The 20,348-nt window shown below is 34.8% G+C and overlaps 1 protein-coding gene across 2 annotated transcripts in view; it reads right to left on the reverse strand.

Annotated features, from left to right (window-relative positions):
- CADM2 (cell adhesion molecule 2) overlaps positions 1 to 20,348 on the reverse strand; it is a 1,164,623-nt gene that overhangs the window by 82,838 nt on the left and 1,061,437 nt on the right. For both annotated transcript variants that reach the window (XM_004371338.1, XM_004371337.1), the window contains one exon: positions 14,710 to 14,888. In XM_004371338.1, the coding sequence (XP_004371395.1) occupies positions 14,710 to 14,888 (179 nt within the window). The remainder of the gene's footprint in view (positions 1 to 14,709; positions 14,889 to 20,348) is intronic.

Below are 20,348 nucleotides of genomic sequence, written 5' to 3' on the forward strand. Positions count from 1 at the left end.
ATTTGTTCTGTAAGCCTTCAGCTGAAGTACAATAAAATAAATAAATAAATAAAAGAAATTAATAATTCTTCATCTGTAAGCAAAGTAATTTGCTCATTACGATTTTTAAATATATACCTTTAATAACTGAAAAGGCCAGTATCTTCTAGGGCTATCACATATAAGAATATAAAATAAAATGAATCTTTTAAAACTCCATGTAAAGAACCTGATGTTACCAAATATATTGTTGATTATAAAACATTAAGTTATTTGCTATCAGACAATGGATTAGAATAAGATTTCATTGGATCTGAAAAGCATCCTTTCAAAATCAACTTGTCATTTGATTCTTAGTAGAAGGAATACAGAAGACTATTTTTTTTTTTAGTTTAACCAAAATAAAACATTATTTGAATTTAAAAAAAATTATTCCATATCAGCAATGATGGGGATTAATAACTCCTGAATTGTTTCAAAGAGAGTTTATATATTTTCAGGTACTATGAGTATTCTTCTATAAACTAAACAAAGTGCTTATTTCTTACAATGTGGAAATTATTCAAAAACAACAACAACAAAAAAAAAAACGAGTAGTTTTAATAATTGCTAATCCACTTTAAAATAATCTTCTAGAGTCTTTTAAAATGTTCAGATAGATGAGATAGCATTAAAAATCGTTATTGATTCATAGTCTGGCTTCTGCTTATCTCCTCAGCATCCTCTCTTATCCTCTCGAGTCCATATATGGCTAAAAACAAATTGTCTGAAAGCAATTTGATGGAAAGTACATTGGCCAATATGACAATTGGGTCAAGACCATGAGCTGCCAAATAAGAACTACCTCCCAGTCACTGTTGCATATTTTTAACTACTGCTAGCTTTATTTCACCCCTATGTATCTTGCAATACTTTAAACATTGTCATTTTTTCACAATTTTTGAGGGCTTCTTCATTCTGTTCTTTCTTTTAACTTTATTTATTTTTCATGTTGATCTAATTATTTTATCTCTACTCTGAATGAGTAAAAGTTGAAATAACCTAAATATCCATCACCCAGGGATTAATTGAAATGAACTAAAATTTAACAATGTAAGATGAATAAGAATTCTTGGAAGGACCAAGGAAATTGTTTATAAGACTTCTCTCTTCTATCTGCCACTTTTATCCTCTATGACTTTTTTGGTGTTGCTCTTCCCACTAAACAATTAGTTCTTGAAGGGAAAAACTCTGCCTAGTTTATTGTTGAGCCCTTAGCACAACAGCACAATTTAAAATTTCAATAAACATTTACTAAATGAGTTTGTACTTAGAATTATAAATATAGGACATATTTTAAAGGGTCAGGAAAAGTTCTTTTTTTTTTTTTGGACAGGTGAGAGAATCTATCATATGGGTAAGCAATACAGAACTAAAGGAATTCGTTACTTCTGCTCAAAAACAACAACAACAAACTTTGTCTTCTTGGATATAGATAGACAGTTGTTATTTTCTGAAGGATAAATTTTCAAGACCAGCAACCTTCAGCGTATTTCTTCAACAAATTTCCTTGGTAACAAAATTAATCTCTGCCCACATTTCCTGCTATTTTGAAAGCAGTGTGAGTCTGACCTGAGAATCACCTCATCCATGTGTCCTTACGAGCTCTCTCCATTTTCACATAATTTGAGACGTTCAGAAAAGGAGTTAAAGGCCAGGAAGACTTATTAAGTAGCTGCTACTCAGTCTAAGTGAATAGCTCTGAAAAATTGAGCCTTTTGGGGGTGACGAATGATCACAACAAACTTATGGGTTGACTACTATTATTCCCACTTAATGGTTGAGAAAACTGGAAGATGTTCTCATCTGTACAATTACACACACCCACACACATACACACGGGAGTTATAGAAAAATAATGTTCTATTTAATATGAGTATGATGGAGAGATTTCTCCAAAACTTCCATCTAATGGGCATTTATTTTTAGCTGTCTGATTATAACTGCTATAAAAAACAAAAATTAGCAAAAGACTGAGTGGTCTCCTGAAATCAAAACATTCATCTCTCTGGTTTTCACTCCTACAAGAGAGCAGCAATATTTTGCACAATTTAGCAATTGTTTTAAAGCTCCACTTTTTGGCCATTGATTTAGATTGTAAAAGTGGCACTACGTTATCATAAGGATATAGAGATTAGGAAAACCTGATACTAATAATTTGCTTCATTTTTGAGTTATCTAGAAATACGTGCCTTTTTAAAACCATCATACTACTAATACCATGAATACTACATCAAATACAGTACAGGATAGAAAATGCTGGCCAGGACCCCTCCTCCCTTGCAATATCCCTTTTTTTTTACTTTTCTTGAGAATAAAAATACACTAACTCATATACAGAAACATTATACACATGCATACATTAAAATACATTCAATACTAATTTATTAAATCTGTCCAGGAAACAAGATAGTCTGCAGTCAAATTAGTATTATAAGTAATTGGTTAAATATGACTTGTCAATTTTAGAAGATCTTAATATATACCATACATGTTAACATTCTGTATTGATCAAAGGATATTTGAACGTGGTGGTGGTGTTGTTAAGTACCGTCGAATCGGTTTGGACTCATAGTAACCTTATGTACAACAGAACAAAATTTGAACGTGGAGACTAAGATAACTAAGAGTAAAAAATAGTGAAATATATGTGACATGTAATAGATATGTGACATATATATAGTGTAATATATGTGACAGTATCCTGCAGAGCAGCTTGTGGGTTCGAACTGCCAACCTTCTGGTTAACAGCTGAGTGCTAAACCATTGGACCACCAGGGATCCGCAATTCTGCCAAGAGGTATTATCTTTCTTCTCTATGATTTCAAGGCACTTTGCACACACCCCTACACATGATTATTTTCATGGTGTTTTGTTGTGCCATTATTTTCATGTGTCTGTCTCCCAATAAACTCTGGGCCCAGCCTTCTGACTCTCTATGTCTTTGTCTTTGAAATACCACTTTGCCTTGGGACAAGGTTAATCTGACCCAGTCCCCTATTGTCTTCCCATTTTTAGAATATCCTCTCTTTCTTGATGTACCTAGTGCAATGGTGATCTCAGCCAGATTCCCATGTCCTCTGTGAAGACTTCCTTGAACAACTAATGCTGACCTGATTTCTTTCTCTCTGAATACCCATCCATCATGTTTTCACATTTGTCTCTTGCTTCTCTAATTTGTTCCTCCAATATCTACATAACCAATGATTCATACCTTCATGACACACTACCATGGGCAGACCCAGAGTTATGTGAATTTCACTAACAGTATATCTTTTTCTCTCCCTCAGTGGAAAATGCATATCAAAATACATGTATAATGTTATGGCAACACTTTTAAATTTGTTCTAAACAATTAAGGGAAAAAAATAGTTGCCATCAAGTCAATTTCTACTCATGGTGAGACCCTGTGTGTCAGATAGAACTAAGTGCCATAGGGTTTTTCAGAAGTAGTTTGTCAGGCCTTTCTTCTGATGGGCTTTTGGGTAGACTTGAACCTCAACCTTTGGTTAAGAGTTGAGCCATTAACCATTTGTACCACGAAAGACTCCACACAATTAAGCAATACACTCAAATTCTGCTATTTTCTTTCTTATTGATAATGAAGGACATAATACACTGATTATGCATCAAAGCTTTTCATGACATCAGTGACTGAAATTGGGGAGGCTATAAAATTCATTTAATACTTAGCACAAATTGCTTTCTTTTTTTTCATGAGCTAACTAGATGATAAAATAAGAGAGAATAAGTACTTTATGCATAATTCCTTAGGGTGCCTAGCTCTATGCTTTGAATTTGGCAGGTGCTTTACAAATAATAAGGAGCCCTGGTGGCACATTACAGCCTTGGAAACCCTATGGGGCTGTTCTACTCTGTCCTGTTCAGTCACTATGAGTCAAAATCAACTTGATGGCAAAGGGTTTCATTTTGGTTTACAAATAGTGCCCTACTGGTGACAATGACAATGACTTCAGTAGACAGAGAATAACATTAGTTTTAATTATAGGAATCAATAATTGAGTTTATATAGTTATGCCCTGCAAAAATTGCTTTATTCCTCTTTTTGATCATGTATGAGGAGATTTTGAGGAAGCCTGCTACATAATTAGTAACAAATTAAAGTCTAGCATCCTGGAAAGTCTGAGATTCTGAATGTATATTTTCAATATTTTTTAAAAGTGATACAGTCTAAATTGTATCATCTAACTCAAAATAAGTATCCTTTTTTCATGTTATAATGAAGGAATTCAAAAAAATATAACCACATTTTGTCAGTGGAGCTTATTAGAGCACAACAGATCCTGTATAACCTTGTCAAAATGAAATCAGTTCCAACAAGCACTGTATACAATAAACTGAACAGTGGTACAGCACCTTTTTTCCAATAACGAGCTTTTCAGGTTAAAGGTATGTTCTGTTCTCTACAAATGCAGTGTACAATAATTTCTAACTTGTCAACCTGTTTTGTTTTGTGGCAGTTTCTCTTTTCAAAAATGGCATTCTGGTCCATTTGGAATGGATTTCGAAGCAAAATTAAATCTAAAGAGTCCCAGAAGCCCAACTTGCTTGTCTCCCTCCAAGGACTAGTGTTGAGAAGGGAGAAAAACTGCTACCATTTAGTCTGGAATCCATATGTCTACTTCTTTCTGCTTTACATCACTACCTCCCAAGGGTGGTCCCAGGATAATCAAGAGACCCTAATGGAGAGGCAGAAGAGCTAGAATTGGCATATATAAGAAGCGTTAAAGGAAAAATGTCTTTTTGACAGAAACCTATTTGCCCATCTTTACCTTAAAAATAATAATGCATTCTTTTCCTTACTGCTAATTGCATTGTCATTGGAAACAATGGTAAAAGGAAAAGTTTACTGTATTTGCTTTTACCTATGCAGAAAAGAAGGGTGTTTATCTGCTCCCATTATGTTCAGCTACGTGTAGCAGCTTATTTAGAGTATGGTACGAGAATGGATAACAGCACTAAGGCTCTTTTTCCTTAAACGACAACCACCAGGTTGGCAAGGCCTCAACTCACCAGTGCTTGCCTCCACCTGGAGAGTCATACACTAACCTCATCTGCTTCATAAAAAGGAACCCTTGTAAAAATTAGAATTGAATGAATCCCTTTTCATCCTTCTGATAGCTTCCACTGGCTTCACATAAGAAATAGAATCCTTACACACACACACACACACAAAAAGACTGTTCTTGAGAAATGAAACGCACTGCAATTTTAAACTGTAGACGGTAACCGACAGTCCTATGTAATTACAAGAAAAGTTTATGAATAAAATCAGCCTGTTATTCGAAAAAGAAAAGGGTATGCTTTTTTCATTTAAAACACTTTTTTACATTCAAAACTGACAAAAGTAATGTGGAATTTAAAGTAGAAAAATAAAACACCTTTCAAGCGGATGATCCAGTATTGCTTAGCTCCGCCTACTACAATACTCTGAATTCTTTCTACTTAAAAGTAAATCAGATATTTGGTCAAAAACTTGCAGTTCTGTGCAAGTTTCCTATGGGAGCATATTTTTGTCACCCATCAAAAAAAAAAAAAGTAATCAAATACAAATATACAAAGGGAAGTGTGATATAATTAATACAACAACAACATAGCAGTCCAGTCTATTCCAACTCATAGCGATCCTATAGGACAGAGTAGAACTGCCCCGTAGAGTTTCCAAGGCTGTAAATCATTACGGAAGCAGACTGCCACATCTTTCTGTGGAGCAGCTGATGGGTTTTCAACCGCTGACATTTTGGTTAGCAGTTGAGCACTTTAACCACTGAGCCACCAGGGCTCCTTGTGATATAATAGTAACACTAATTGAGAAATATGGATATCTGGATTTTTCATATGGGCTCTGATATGAAATAGCTAAGAGATATTTAGTACATAATTTAACTTCAATGTATCTATGCCTTCTTATCTAAAACAATGAAGAGTTTGGACCTGGTCATTCATATAAATTTTTATGAACCAGGTTCTCAACCAGTGGTGGGTCACAGTTGATCTTCTGTCCCCAAAGCACCTTTGCTCAAGAATATTGTAAACACAAACCTTTTTGCAAAAGACTGCAGAACATTCACAGAGAGCCTAAATATCTTGGTTCAGATTAAAAAATGCAGTGAAGTAAATTCACATGGTGCCTCATATTATAAATCATATATCTCTCACAAATTTAGAATACCTTCATGTGTACCTAAAAAAATTGATGATAATCTAAATGTGATAAATGAAATTTCAATGTCAGTGAACATTTTAGGTAAGATAAGTTACTCTTTGTATCAAGTCATCTGTATTTAAACTTGGCTTATGATTAAAACCTCTCTTAAACTTTGTCTAATCTTATTTTCTCCAATTTCATCTTTCATTCTGTAAAATAGTTGCTTATCTCATACTAGGTTACATATTCATCCTACAATGTAGATTTGAAGGTCCCTATGTGGCACAAATGGTTTGTTCTTGACTGCTAACCTAAAGGTTGGTGGTTCAAACCCATCCTGTGGTACCAGGGAAGAAAAGGCCTTACAGTCTGTTTCCATTAGGATACAGCCAAGAAAACCCCTATGAATCAGTTTTACTCTATCACATGGGGTCCCCATGAGTCAGAATGAACTCAATGGCAACCAACAACAACAGCATATAGATGTATCGTTCAGGAAATTACTAGAAATATTTCCTATGATTATCTTGATTTATTTTTTAACCAACATACAAATTCCATAAAAGAGTACAATGAGTCCCAGAATGCTGAGACAACTATTCTTTGGGCATAACTAAGGGGCACTACCTTTTTTGAAGGGACAGGAAATACAATGCCACTAAGGTCTTAAAACATTGAAAAATGGTCATTAAACTGTAACTGGAAGTTAATACACAGCATTGGAATTAGTGAATTCTAATTTTCACATACATGCTTGTTGACTGATAATTTTTATAAGGTTGTAAAATGCATTCAAATACAGTACTTATTATTGCAATACTAAAGTTTAGCTATACGCAAAATAAAGGAAATATGAGAAACTTTCAAAGATTATAATAAACTTGCTGTACTATAATTTAAGAAAACTGACAAAGGCTGTTTGCAGCTACTTTTGATGCATATATATAAATAATAGATCCACTTCAATATGTCAGTAGAAGATAATCTATAATAAAGACTAAGAATATGGTAAAACAGAATTATGAAGAAGCAAATATTGAACTCCTCTTTTAATGTCACCTTATATCCCAGTAGGAGCCCTGGTGGTACAGTGGGAAAAGCTATCAGCTGTTGATCTTTTGGTCAGAAGTTCAAACCCACCAGCCGCTCTGTGGGAGAAAGATGTGGCGGTCTGCTTTGGTAAAGATTACAGCCTTGGGGCAGTTCTACTCTGTCTTATAGGGTTGCTATGAGTCGGAATTGACTGGACAGCAATGGGTTTTAGGAACTAGGGATACAGAGGTATTCATTACCTATAGGATCCCTGCTTTTTAGGGAGTCATAATCTAGGGCACAAACACAGAATATATACACATGTATAGATACATACATACATCTATACATATATATACAAAAAAAAAACAAAAGCAAAAAATCAAACATTGCCATTGAGTTGATTCTGACTCATAGGACCCTATAAGACAGCGTAGAACTTCCCCATAGGTTTTCTAAGGATTAGCTGGTTAGCAGCCAAACTCTTAACCACTGCACCCTATTGGGCAGTTCTACTCTGTCCTATAGGTCCTATGAGTCAGGATCAACTCGAGGGTAACGGGTTTGTTTTTTTTCTATACATACATATATGCATGGAGCCCCGGTGGTGCAGTGGTTAAGAGCTCAGCTGCTAACCAAAAGGTTGGCAGTTCGAGTCCATCAGCTGCTCCATGGAAACCTTATTGAGCAGTTCTACTCTGTCCTATTGGGTCGCTATGAGTTGGTATCGACTGGCTGGCAATGGGTTACATACACCCAATATGCAATTAAATATGCAAATAAAAAAGTAAAATGCCACATAATGATAGATGCTCTTCAGAGATTTAAAATGAAGTGATACGTAAGTGGGGCCACTTTAGACTGGAGTGGACAATAAAGGCCTCTCTGGGACAATTCATTTACTCTGATATCTGAATGAGGAGAAAGCAGACTCGTAAAAATCAGGATCCCTGACATCATTCGTCACCCTAAAAAAAGAATAAGCTTGATGATTTAGAGGAGCTGAAAAATGGCCAGGGAGACAGAAGTGAGTACAGGGAGAGAGATAAGAGACGTCATACCGTAGATCCCAGCCATATTATGCAGAGCTTGCTAAACCAGTGTAATAAAAATGTGGGTTTTACATTAAGTATGATGAAATGTCTTTCGAAAAATGTAAATGGTGAACAGACATGAAGTGATACACACTTAAAACATGTATGTATTGCAGCTGTGTGGGAAACAGATTGAAGGGGTAGACTTGTGGCAACAGGAAGATGACTTGTGGTTGAGTACTATATTCTATATATGTGTTATTTCTGAGGTAAACTATCCTGGAAACATAAAAACAGGAAAATATCCTATCTTTCATCAGAATTTATTTCAAGAGACACAAGAACAAATAAAATAAACCATAACTGTCTAATGATACTTTAGAGATACCAAGTCAGTAACTGTGAGAAAACTTATTGGCATGGCAGAAATGTAAGCAAACGTTTTATTCCATTTCACTTTCTACTATGATAATACTAGTTATGGAAAATTTTACTTGTCTTTATAGGGTTGGAAAGGTGAAATTTTCTAGAAAGCAAAATATGTACATGTAAAGAAAAGTGAAAATGTGGAAGAATGTATAAAGTTTTTCAAAATATATGTAGCATGAGTTAAGATAATGAAAAAGTGACAAATTGTCATAAAAGTTTATTCATATGAGTAGAAAAATAATGAACTAATGGTGTAAGTTAGAGCAGTAGCAAAATGACTTTAAATGTCATATAAGGATTACTATGGTAATAGAAACAGTAAGCTTTAAGAGGGATGAGAAATATCATAAAAATCTTTCTGGAGTAGTGCATTTCATCTCTGTTATGACTGTCTGAGTCAACCGGAGTTCTCCACTGAAGCTCTAATCTGACTCCCTGCTTTTCTATAATCTGGAACTGTTAGAGTCAATGCAGCTCCTGGTAGGAGAAAAGAGTTACTTGCTTTCTTTATGTGTGTTTCTGAATTGCTTCCCAAATCCTGGGCGGGGGGGCTCTGAGGCTGTAGGTGATGCTAGAAATACAGCAATTCTGCTACTCTTCTATTTTGAGGAGTGGTTATGATTCTCTCTAACATAAAGGGAAATACAACACTTGGGGAAAACTGACAAGGAAGGAGATGTTTAGGATTTGGGGAATGTTGTGATTTGTGTTTCTAACTCTCCATAAATATTTTTCTCGAAATTTCCCAGGTACTAGTTTGGTGAGTAGCGTCTGAGGTCTTAAAAGCTTGTGAGCAGCCGTCTAAGATACAACTATCGGTCTCTATTCATCCAGAGCAAAAGAGAAAGAAGGAAATCAAAGATGCAAAGAAGAAACTAGTCTGCAGAGCTAATAGTCTACACAAACAATGGCTTCACCTACCTTCCTACCAGAAAAAAACTACGCAGTGCCTGGCTACCACTACCGACCGTTTTGACCAGGGACTTAATAGATGGTCCCAGATAGATCGGGAGAAAACTGTAGAACAAAACTCAAATTCCTCAAAAGAGGCCAGTCTTACATGACGAGTAGAGACTAGATGAGCCCCTGAGATTATTGCTCTGGGATACCTTTAAACTTGGAACTCAAACCTTTCCCAGAGATCATCTTTCACCCAAATGACCGATTGGCTCATAAATAATATCACCTCTGAGTACTGTGCTCCTCTAAATAATCATCTAAATGAAACCAAACGGTAAAAATTTTCCCTAGACCAAAGATTAGATGGTAAGGGGAAACCAGTACACTAGATTAAGGGAAACAGAACAACCAGAATGGAAATAACAAGAAAGCTGATATATTGTGAAAAGTGTATCCAATGTCACTGAACAATGTGTATAGAAATTGTTTAATAAGAACCTAATTCGCTGTGTAAACTTTCACCAAAAACACAATAAAATTTTTTTTTAATTAAAAAAAAAGATGTCCCTAAAAAGTGGTTATTTAGAAGACAAAACATGAATCATACTTAAATAATTCTGATTTACCCCTAGACATGTAAGTCTATTAGAGGGAATGTCCTTTTACTCTGCTAGAACAAGAGGCCCAGATTAGCTCTCAATGGAATGTATGAAGTACTCAGTCCTAAAGTGTGAATCATAATTATTTTTTTTGATGTCCTGCATGTAGGCAGCAACATACGAGAACGGTTGAAGAGCATTTTGCGGAATGGACAAATTCGAGATTGGGTGAAGTCCAGGGCTGCATCACAGGAATCCTAATTTTAGAAGAGATGCAGCATATGTTGACTCCTGGAAGCAGCTCAGAGGAAGAAACTGGAGATATTTCTTTAGCTTTTGTCAATGAGCCAGATTATTGCTTGAGTATCTGCCCCCAGAAAGTGCCCAGGGACCTTTATTGGAAAGGAGGCCAATAAGGTATCCCAAATGGTCTTCGGATGCCTATAACCCAAAGAGGGGCTAAGAAAACACACCTCTTGGTAATGGGAAATCTGAAAGTTCAGGAACTTCAAGTGCTATTTCACTCCCAAGCTGAAGGACTAATAGAATGAGAATACCTTTCTAGGGTCACTGAGACCCAAGTCTCAGATTACTCTAAAAAAAAAAAAATTTTACCCAGGTGCTATAAGTTTCTAAGAGTTTCAAAAGAGTTTTCTGATGATAAATAAATGAAAGGACTTGAATTACTTCCAACCCACAAAATTAAATTAGCCTGATGCCATTAGTAATAGCATGCAACCATTTCCTGTGTGATACATAGGTATCTGTATGCTCTCTTTATGGAAGACGCAGGCCTGGATGGTCTTTAATTGGGGGAAAATATATTTTATGGAAATCCGTTGAACTTGATGCTACATTTGAGAAAGAAAAGTAATATAAATTTTATCATTCTCTGTATGTTACTAGTTAGCCACACTGTTGAATTTTTAAGATCTATATTGCTTTAGCTGGTAAGAATTTAGAATTTTCTTGTCCTTCGATAGGATATTAACCTAATTTATGCTCTGGGTACCATTCAGGGAAGACTATGGGAGGTAAACTGTATTCAACTCTTGGGTGAGCTTCCTACCAGAGAATTGGATTGGAATTGTTTTTGTATAAGAAAGGCTAATAATATTATAATAATAATAGCAGTAATTTATTGCCCATCTATGTCCCTGGTACTGTACTGGGTACTTCCATTCATGATGTAAGCCATTTGTTTATGTATAATCCAGGAGTGCTATGTTACTATTTTTTAAAAATTCCAGAGATGCCCACTACAAGCTCAGATTCTGAACATCTACATAGTTATATGTCCATCTTCCTATACCCCTTCTACTTTGTATGATAATTATTTGAATGCTTAACTTATCTCCCATATTAAACTATAAACTATTCACCTTTACATGTCTCACAGTGCTAGTGCCCTGCACTCAGTATATAAGTACTAAATATAGTTGGTGAATGAATAAATTTTTCTCTTGATCAAAGTCCTCCAAAAGTTAAGCACAGCAGTGGAATAGAATATTTCAAGGCAGTTAAAAATACAGAAGTAAGCAGTCATTCCAATCAAATAAGTAAATAGTACAATATCAAAGATAACAGGAGATTTCAATATTTTTGTATAGAAGCAAAAATGAAAAAAAATTATTGTGCTCACAGGAAGTAATAACTATGGCTGCCAATTTAGCAAATTAATTTTTCCATTGCTAAGCTTGTTAATGAAAAATGTTACTTTCTGTCCTAAAGGAACCTCCACAGTGTGAATGTCTCATAAGTATAATGTTTTATCCAACAGGTATTTGTATGCTGACTTCCATTAGGCCTTTCTTTGAGGTAAATTTTAGACTGCCAGTTTCAAACGATCATCTGTAGTTCTAAAGCTGAAATTTGCAAAGGTGCAATTAGGAGGGGTCAAAAAAACCCACCAGTGTCCATAATACAAAATGCCAGTGCTGTTAACAAATGTGATAATATTTAAATAATGCACTTCCATTGACACCCAAAGAATAAAATCTAATCATTAGTATGTCATCTGGATAGCAGGTGATTTCACAGGAAAGTGCTCAGACCTCACTTTAAGAATCAATATAACCAAGGCAACTCTGGGACAGAGTCAAAGATACGGGTCTCAGCTCGTGAAAAACTCCTTCTGTGCTAGAGCTATATTAAATTATCACAGCTAATGTAAAATCAACCTTGGTGTAAAAGATAAAAGGGTAAATTTCTCACCAATGATCACTTATCACTCCATTCCTAAATGCACACAGCATTCATTATAAATTGAAATGCCGCTCAAATTTCATCATTTAGTAGGGTTTTGAAACAGCCGAACCATTAACAGGAGAGAGTAGCTTTTATATTTATACAACCAGTGACTAATGAAACATTATATTCAGTGTGCAAAAAAGGGGGGAACTTTATTTTCTAACGAACCCAATTGGAGACCTTTAAACAAAGTGTAATAATATGGTTTCACTGTTTCATCCAGCCTCTTATTACTTGTGTCAATAATCCTAGGTAGACTATTGTTGAACTTCACAGCATTTATCTAGCAGCATGAATAGCATTAATCCATGGGGTGCTTTTGATGAACTGTAGTTCAAAAAGCGAAGCCAAAAATTACTTCTTACAAAGTGCTTAGAGAAGTATTTATGAGAAATATGTCAACTGCCAACTATATAAAGGTAGTTTGGCTATTTAGGAAATCATGCTGTTGGCTATGTTGCCTAGTTCACAAACACTGGAAAAACATAAATTTTACCCACTAGAATTACCTTAAAAAAATGAATGACATACTTTTCATCTAAGTATATATATATATATAGTCACCTCCTTCTAATTCTCTACGTTTTTTATGTCACATTGCTTTTGACACAATGTGGCATGCTATACAACATGTCCCCAGTTTATATTAGGTGAGTAACTATTAGGTGAGAGAAGTACTTAAGAAAGTTAAAGGCGAAATTGATTCACTGTACTTTAGTTATATCACTGAACATCCAAGTCAGCGTAAACTAAAAGCTACTTTTGGATCCTTCTCCAAGGATCTAACTTACTGTCTTGACACGCACTCAGTGGTTAAGCTTTCTTTGGCATTAAAACTTGCAGGGTGTGTCTACAGTAACTCATCTAATTTAATTCCAATTGATCATTCTTATTTGACTAGGTAATATTTCCCAAATGTTGAATTTTGCACAATCCATGAGATGCTAGATGCTACTCTCGGCTCAAGTAGTTTCAAGATATTTGTGTAGACACAGTCTAATCATTGTGTATTTCTCTTTTTCTATCCCACCAAAGTGGTATCAAGAATTGAGAGATTTTAAACACTAAGGCCATTTCAATACAGTAAAGTTTTCTAATGACTTAATATATCATTTTTCCTCCAATTTTGCCTGCATTGTAACAAAACAAGTGCCTGACAAAAATAACACAAATTGGATTTATATTTTTCCCTGAAATTAAAATCTGGGGTCTAGAATTAAACTTTACAAAGAATTAAGCTTTATCTCAAAAAATTCTTTTTGGGGAAAATCTACAACTAACTCAAGCCACTTACAGTATTCTATGATTAGATTCATAGGCATGATATCAAATAAACTTAACCATTCAATAATTCCTAGTATCTACTTACTTTCTTATAGCTATGCATTTTACACAATACTAGTTCAGAATACAGTAATATTGTGTAGAACACAATACTAGGCTCAGAAAAGGTTTCCTTGGTTTAAATATAAGCGGAAAATGTTACATTCTCCAGTGCTTCTTTCCTTGGAGATTCACAATGCACCGTAGTATATAAATATACTCAGAGAAGTCTTGCAATAAAATAGCCTGCCTAATGTTATTTATCCCAGTATATATCAATCTCATAGAAGTTCATTTCCATCTAACCATATGTTAATACTACCCTATCAACAACTCAATGTGGCCTTTCGAAGTAGGGAAACACAGATATTCTCTTCACTCTTCGGTACCAATATTTCCTTCTACTATTTTGTTGTATTATAGTATGAGAAAAGTGCAGTCAAAAGACAATTGTCTGTGGAAGCTTCAAATTACCATTCATGAAAAATTAATGCTGTTATCATTAGTATTGTACATCTTATCTTTGGTGCATCTCAATGAAATAACTATCATCTTTTGGGAAACCAGTTATAACAAATGATAAAATATATTGTATCATAATATGATCAAAATAAGCTTAAGAGAAATATTATTTTTATGATTCTGTTAGAACTAAAAGCATTTGTTTGTAAAATTTAAAGTCATCACCAAGAAATATACAAATAAACATATTAAAAGAAAACTTCACAGAAACAATTTTTATCTTTAGTGTATGCTGTAATTTTATTAGCCTGGCTTGGAACATAGTAATCATGAGTCTTGGATACATTTATATATATGAGAAGTCCTCTGGGAAAAAAAAACCAGAAAGCCTGTTTAATTTTGTTTATTGTTCTAAATATTTTGGTAAATTTAAAGTTTTTCAGGTCATTCATTATTTTTATATAATGTTTTCATGTTTTCAAAAGGTACTCACCATGTACAATGAGAACATACTCTGCGCTGCTTTGGCCAATGGTGTTTGTGGCTTCACATCGATATGTACCATTATCCGTTTTGTTCAAGAAAAGAATGTTTAATTCCCTACCACTCACAACCATTCGGTCAGGATCTGGTAATTCTCCTCCATCCTTTGTCCACAAAACAGGTTCTGGCCTATTGGATTCAAACATGCATACAGATAAGAAAAATAAGAAAATTTACATAGTCTATGAATTAAGTTAATTAAGCAATTAATATTTAACACGTATTTTGTGCATAACCAAATGCTAACTTCTATAAGGTAGTAAAAGAAGCATTATCATGTACTCACTTCAAAAGAGTTGTAAGTATGGCAAATATAATTTAATTTTATTCTAATGAATTAAGCAGATTTGTATTGAGGGGGAAATTTGTTGAGTCCCTGTTATAGTCATGCTGGTGCTTTGCCTGCTGTTCAGGTCCTGCTGCTAATCATTCACAACTGTGACCCCTTTAGGGGATGTACCTTGCCCTACTGGAGCCACTTCCTCCAAGTTACCTGGAATTAACACTCATTTGTGCCCACAACTGAGAAACAACTTTGTCTAAAAACACCTGGAGCTTCTCCCCCTGAGCTCCCTTACTTTTCTCACTTGACTAAAGATTTTTCCCCATAGTTCTCTTTTAATAAAATACTTTCAAAGAATTTCTGTCTCAATTGCTTTTAAGAAAGAAAGAAGGGTAAGTGAACCATGGGGGTCTGCCTTTAAGGATTTCAGTCTTTTATAATTGTTAATGATAAATACGGTCATTAATAATATGTGACATGGCTGCTAACCAAAAGGTCAGCAGTTTGAATCACCAGCTGCTTCCTGGAAACCCTATGGGGCAGTTCTACTCAGTCCTATAGAGTCACTATGGGTCAGAATCAACTCGACGACAACAGTACAGGTACCCTCATGTGTTTATAATGGTTGTTATTTTCTATAATATCTTCTGTAATCCTCACCAGAACCCTTTGCTGAATACTGTTTTTTTTTTTTAACTAAAGCATATAAGAATATAGAAGATCAGAGAAATATTCAAACTCTGGTCTGACTCCACAGTTTCATACTTCCTCCACTCTCCTGCTATCTAACAAGATGAATATTTCCCTAGTTCTTCTATGTTAAAATTTTCTAATTTAAACATAATTTTACCATGAAGTTTAAAATTATTCTCAAAAATGCTTTAGATATCTGTTTAATTTGGTAAAAATAATGCCACCACCACCACCAACAATTCACCATTTCTATACAGTCCAAATTATACCCCAAAATCCAAACTGTCATGATTTCCATCTCCCCATATTCATAAGCTTACAGTCACATTTAAAAGCATGTACATATATAAGTCAATTGAGACATATATTTTTAAATTGTGTATATAAAAATGTAGTTGGAGACCTGGACAAATAATTAAAGTTGTCAATCTGAATTTAAAAATTTTGTTTCCTAAAAAAATAATTGTCCATTTTCAGAAATAATAAAAAGAAAACTGCAAAAATGGTTGTTAGCAAGAGGTTGTGGTAGTGGTATAAATCACTACTGGCATTGATCATGGCCGGATTCTTGATCCTACTCTCTGCGGTAAATCTTCAAGTAGGTTAAGGAGTTAGCACCATAAGATGCAGTTATAATGAAATGGAGATTAGAGTTTATTCATAGATTAAAAATCGCCTATACATATTCCCAATTAATATTTAAAATGTTCAAGCTTCTTAATATCACCATAAAAATATTAAGTGGTTTAGCAAGTCTTGATACATTTTGTGTTTCATTTTAATAAAGAGGGCCCCTAGACTTTCTCTAATTGGAACCCAGAAATGATTGAGTTTCTTGCTGCAAATGAGTAACAATCTTCCCTGCGGTCCAGGCATCCAAAGGAGATCGTTCTAAAAGTGGCTCCAGTCTACAGTTTCTGTGTTATAAGGGTGAAAAAGAGTAGAAGTGAGACACTAGGAGTAACAGGACAGAGAAAACAGCACCAGATGTGAGATGATAATGCATACCAGTCTGCAGTGAGAACATTAACATAGTCAACCTGGAGAGTTCCCTTTTAAAAGCCTCGATAATTAAAAGATGGAAATCTTCCATACGAGATGAAATTTGATTTATGCTTCTGTCTGCCAAATCTATGACATTAAAACTATATTTCATTTTCCTATGCATCTAAAACCACTTTTGCAACAGTTTCTCCCTAAGGCCACAGAGAAGATTCAGAAAATAAAAGTGAAAAATGAAACCAAATATGCTCATGTATGTAATCTCATGTATTCTAAAGCCTTAGTGAAGTGATTTATATCTTAGCAGGATTTTTATTATTATTGTTCTCAGTGTCTTGTTTTGTACACATCTAACATGAGATTCCTCAGAACTTTTAAAAAACTCCTTAGTTATAAATCGGCACAGTGATTCAAGCACTTGGCTGCTAACCAAAAGTCTGGTGGTTCGAACCCACCAGCCGCTCTGTGGGAAAAAGATGTGGCAGTCTGCTTCCATAAAGATTTACAGCCTTGGCAACCCTATGGGGCAGTTCTACTCTGTTCTGTAGGGTTGCTATGAGTCAGAATGGACTCGAGGACAGTGGGTTTGGTTTGGTTTGGGCTTAGTTATAAATTAGTGTTAGAAAAAATTGGCACATTTCATCAGATCTAACTAATTAATGTCTTGATCAAGACATAAACCCAATTAATAATTTTCACTGAAGTCAGTCCTTGAGGCCTTTATTCTGTAAGATTATGTATGCCAGGATTACAGTCAGTCTAATTCTCCCAACTGTTTGTGGGATCATTCGCTCCGTAGTTATTGAAGAAAAGGAAAATTTGCTTTGCCTGCATATCTCTCATCCTCTTTCAGGACCATGACTGAGCTGAGGAATGAACAAGTAGTTCAGATGGAAAAGTAGGTTCCACCAGAATTCCTCTGGTGTCCTTGAAGAAGTCAACAGGAGTAAAAAGTTGACTTTCAAAAATTGGGATAGATATACTTTACCGGTCCTCCCTTTTCTTCAATGACTATGTCCCTTTTGCGTTCTGCATTGTCTTTTCTTTCCTAATCACAGCGTATGTTGGGCTCTAATACTAAAATTAATGTTATAAATAATTAAACTTACATTTCCTAAATGATAGAAAACCAAATATAAATCAGTGTAACAGCACTCATGTAAACATCTTATTCTGCTCAAAGCAGAAAGAGAAATCTGCAAATATTCTCGTCCTACATGTACTAGGTTGAATTGTGTCCCAGAAAGATATGTTCAAATCCTACCCCCCTTATGTGTGTGAATGTGACCTCATTTGGAAATAGTGTCTTTGCATATGTAATCAAATTAAGATGAGGTCACCCTAATCCAATAACTGATGTCATTATGAAACACAAAGACCAAAAGAAAGAAGAATGCCATGTGAAAAAAGTAACACAGTGATTGGAGTGATAAATATCCAAGGAATGCTAAGGATTGCTGGCAACCACCAGATTCTAGGAGAAAGGCATGGAACAGATTTTCGCTCAGAGCCTCCAGAAGGAACCAACCTTGCTGACACCCTGATATTTGACTTCTAGCCTCCACAACCGTGAGAAAATAATTTTCTATTGTTTTAAACCACCTAGTTTGTGGTAATTTTTTTACAACAGCCCTAGAAAATGAATACATTACATATTTCCTATTATAAGACAGAGCAGGGACTTAGAGTTAATAATGCTGTGCCTTATGTTCCATGTAACCACATGAAGATGCCTCCTGGCTTTATTCCAGTTTAGAAATTCCACAGGTGAGCAGCAGATACAATCGAAATTTATATATCATGAGCATTTTTTTTTTTTTAAGTTTAATTTTCCTCTATATCCTCTGGTATTTTCTCTGGAAAGAGAAGGTGGTACAAGTTACGCAGACTTCTTGGTCCCTTGTACTGTTTTCAGCAAAAACTTTTAAATCAAGAAATTGTACTGAAGAGCCTGCATAAAACTTTCAGTGTTTATGCTATCAAATATTTAAAGAAAGGGCAGGACAAAAAGTACATTTAAATTAATTGACAGGTAGCTTTGAAAGGAAGTTCAAAGTTGAAGATGTTAAGCTTATTGAGTTCAGGGAAGAAGGATCCTGAGAGAACTCTGGACAAGTCAGCTCCCAAATGGGTAGACTAAGATCACATCCTTTAACAATACATAGCCCAAACATTGCCAACTAAGTGAGGAGGAAGAAGAAAAAAAAAAATAGAGAGAGAGAGAGAAGAGGAAAAAGATTAGAATCTGGGATTGCTTGCTCCTATTTTTATTTAAAATATAAATACAAAGCAAGCTCTGGAAGAATTAGAAAGAGATTACTTGTGGGGCTACTTATTGCATTGACTGTTTCAAATTTAAAAAATATACAAATAATTATTTTGTTATTGAGGATCAAATGAGATGTTTCTGAACGTAGTTTATAAATAACATTTTACATATATGGAAAGTCATATTCTTTGTTAAGTATTATAAAACTATTGCTCTAGGCCCTTGGGGAGCACATCAAACTGTGATTTTTCTCTTGATTTGATTGTTGTGCAAATTAATTGTAATGAAATGTGTTTTCTTTTTAATCCTGATATGATTTCTTACTTTTTATGGACATAATTCTTAAAACTTCAAATTATTTTTCATATAAGCAAAGTTAACCTTAAGTGTTTTACTTATCACAATATAGACTCATTTTAAAACAATCAATGAAACATTTTATGTGTCTGCCTGTCTTCATAGACCTCATTTTGCTGTAAGGGAAAACAAAACTTCAGAAACACTTATAGTCGAGTAGCCTTCAGTGAGTCTCAATGGCTCTAATTACCAGAAAATGATCTACTCTTAAACTTAAATCTTAAGACAGATAAGGGATCAATGGAGTTTTGTTGTGGTTGTTAGTTATACCTATACATTCTTGACTAGGCACTTCATAAATTTATGTAATTATCAAACAATTATCTATAAATTTGCAAGTTTTTGTGCAACTTTTTAAAACAGAGATTATGAGGAAAGTAAAATAAGTTTCTTATCTGTGTGATATAATGACATATGTCATAAACCATAATACTTGGCAGGACGTACTAAGCAACGTACTCACTGCTGTTGAGTCAAGATCTGACTCATAGCGACCTCGTAGGACAGAGTAGAACTGCCCCATGGGATTTCCAAGGTTGTAATCTTTATGGAAGCCGACTGCCACGTCTTTCTCCCACAGAGCTGCTGGGTTTGAACTGCTGACCTTTCAGTTAGCCAAGTGCTTAACCACTGTACAACCAGGGCTCCTTAAGCAATATAAATGGCTTATAAAAGAGCATATGTTTCATGACTTATGGATACAGGCATTGCCATAGGCTTTATAAAAGAGATAATTATTCACTAGTATCTTTAATTATGAAAGGAATTTTGATTGGTAGAAATGAAAGAGGCCAGCTCAGGTGTAGTAAGAGCCCTAGGTAAGATGCTTGCTCTGCAGAGGCCATGTTACTGAGTGGATGACTTTTACTACGGTGAATTCCAGGGAAAGAGAATAGGGTTAGTAGATAAAATCACTGTTGACAAATCAAGAAAGGGTAACGTTAAAGGCACTTGATATGATAACTCAATTGTGGGAGAAATCAAA

Source organism: Trichechus manatus, unplaced genomic scaffold, assembly GCF_000243295.1.
Source record: "Trichechus manatus latirostris isolate Lorelei unplaced genomic scaffold, TriManLat1.0 scaffold00012, whole genome shotgun sequence".
NCBI lineage: Eukaryota > Metazoa > Chordata > Mammalia > Sirenia > Trichechidae > Trichechus > Trichechus manatus.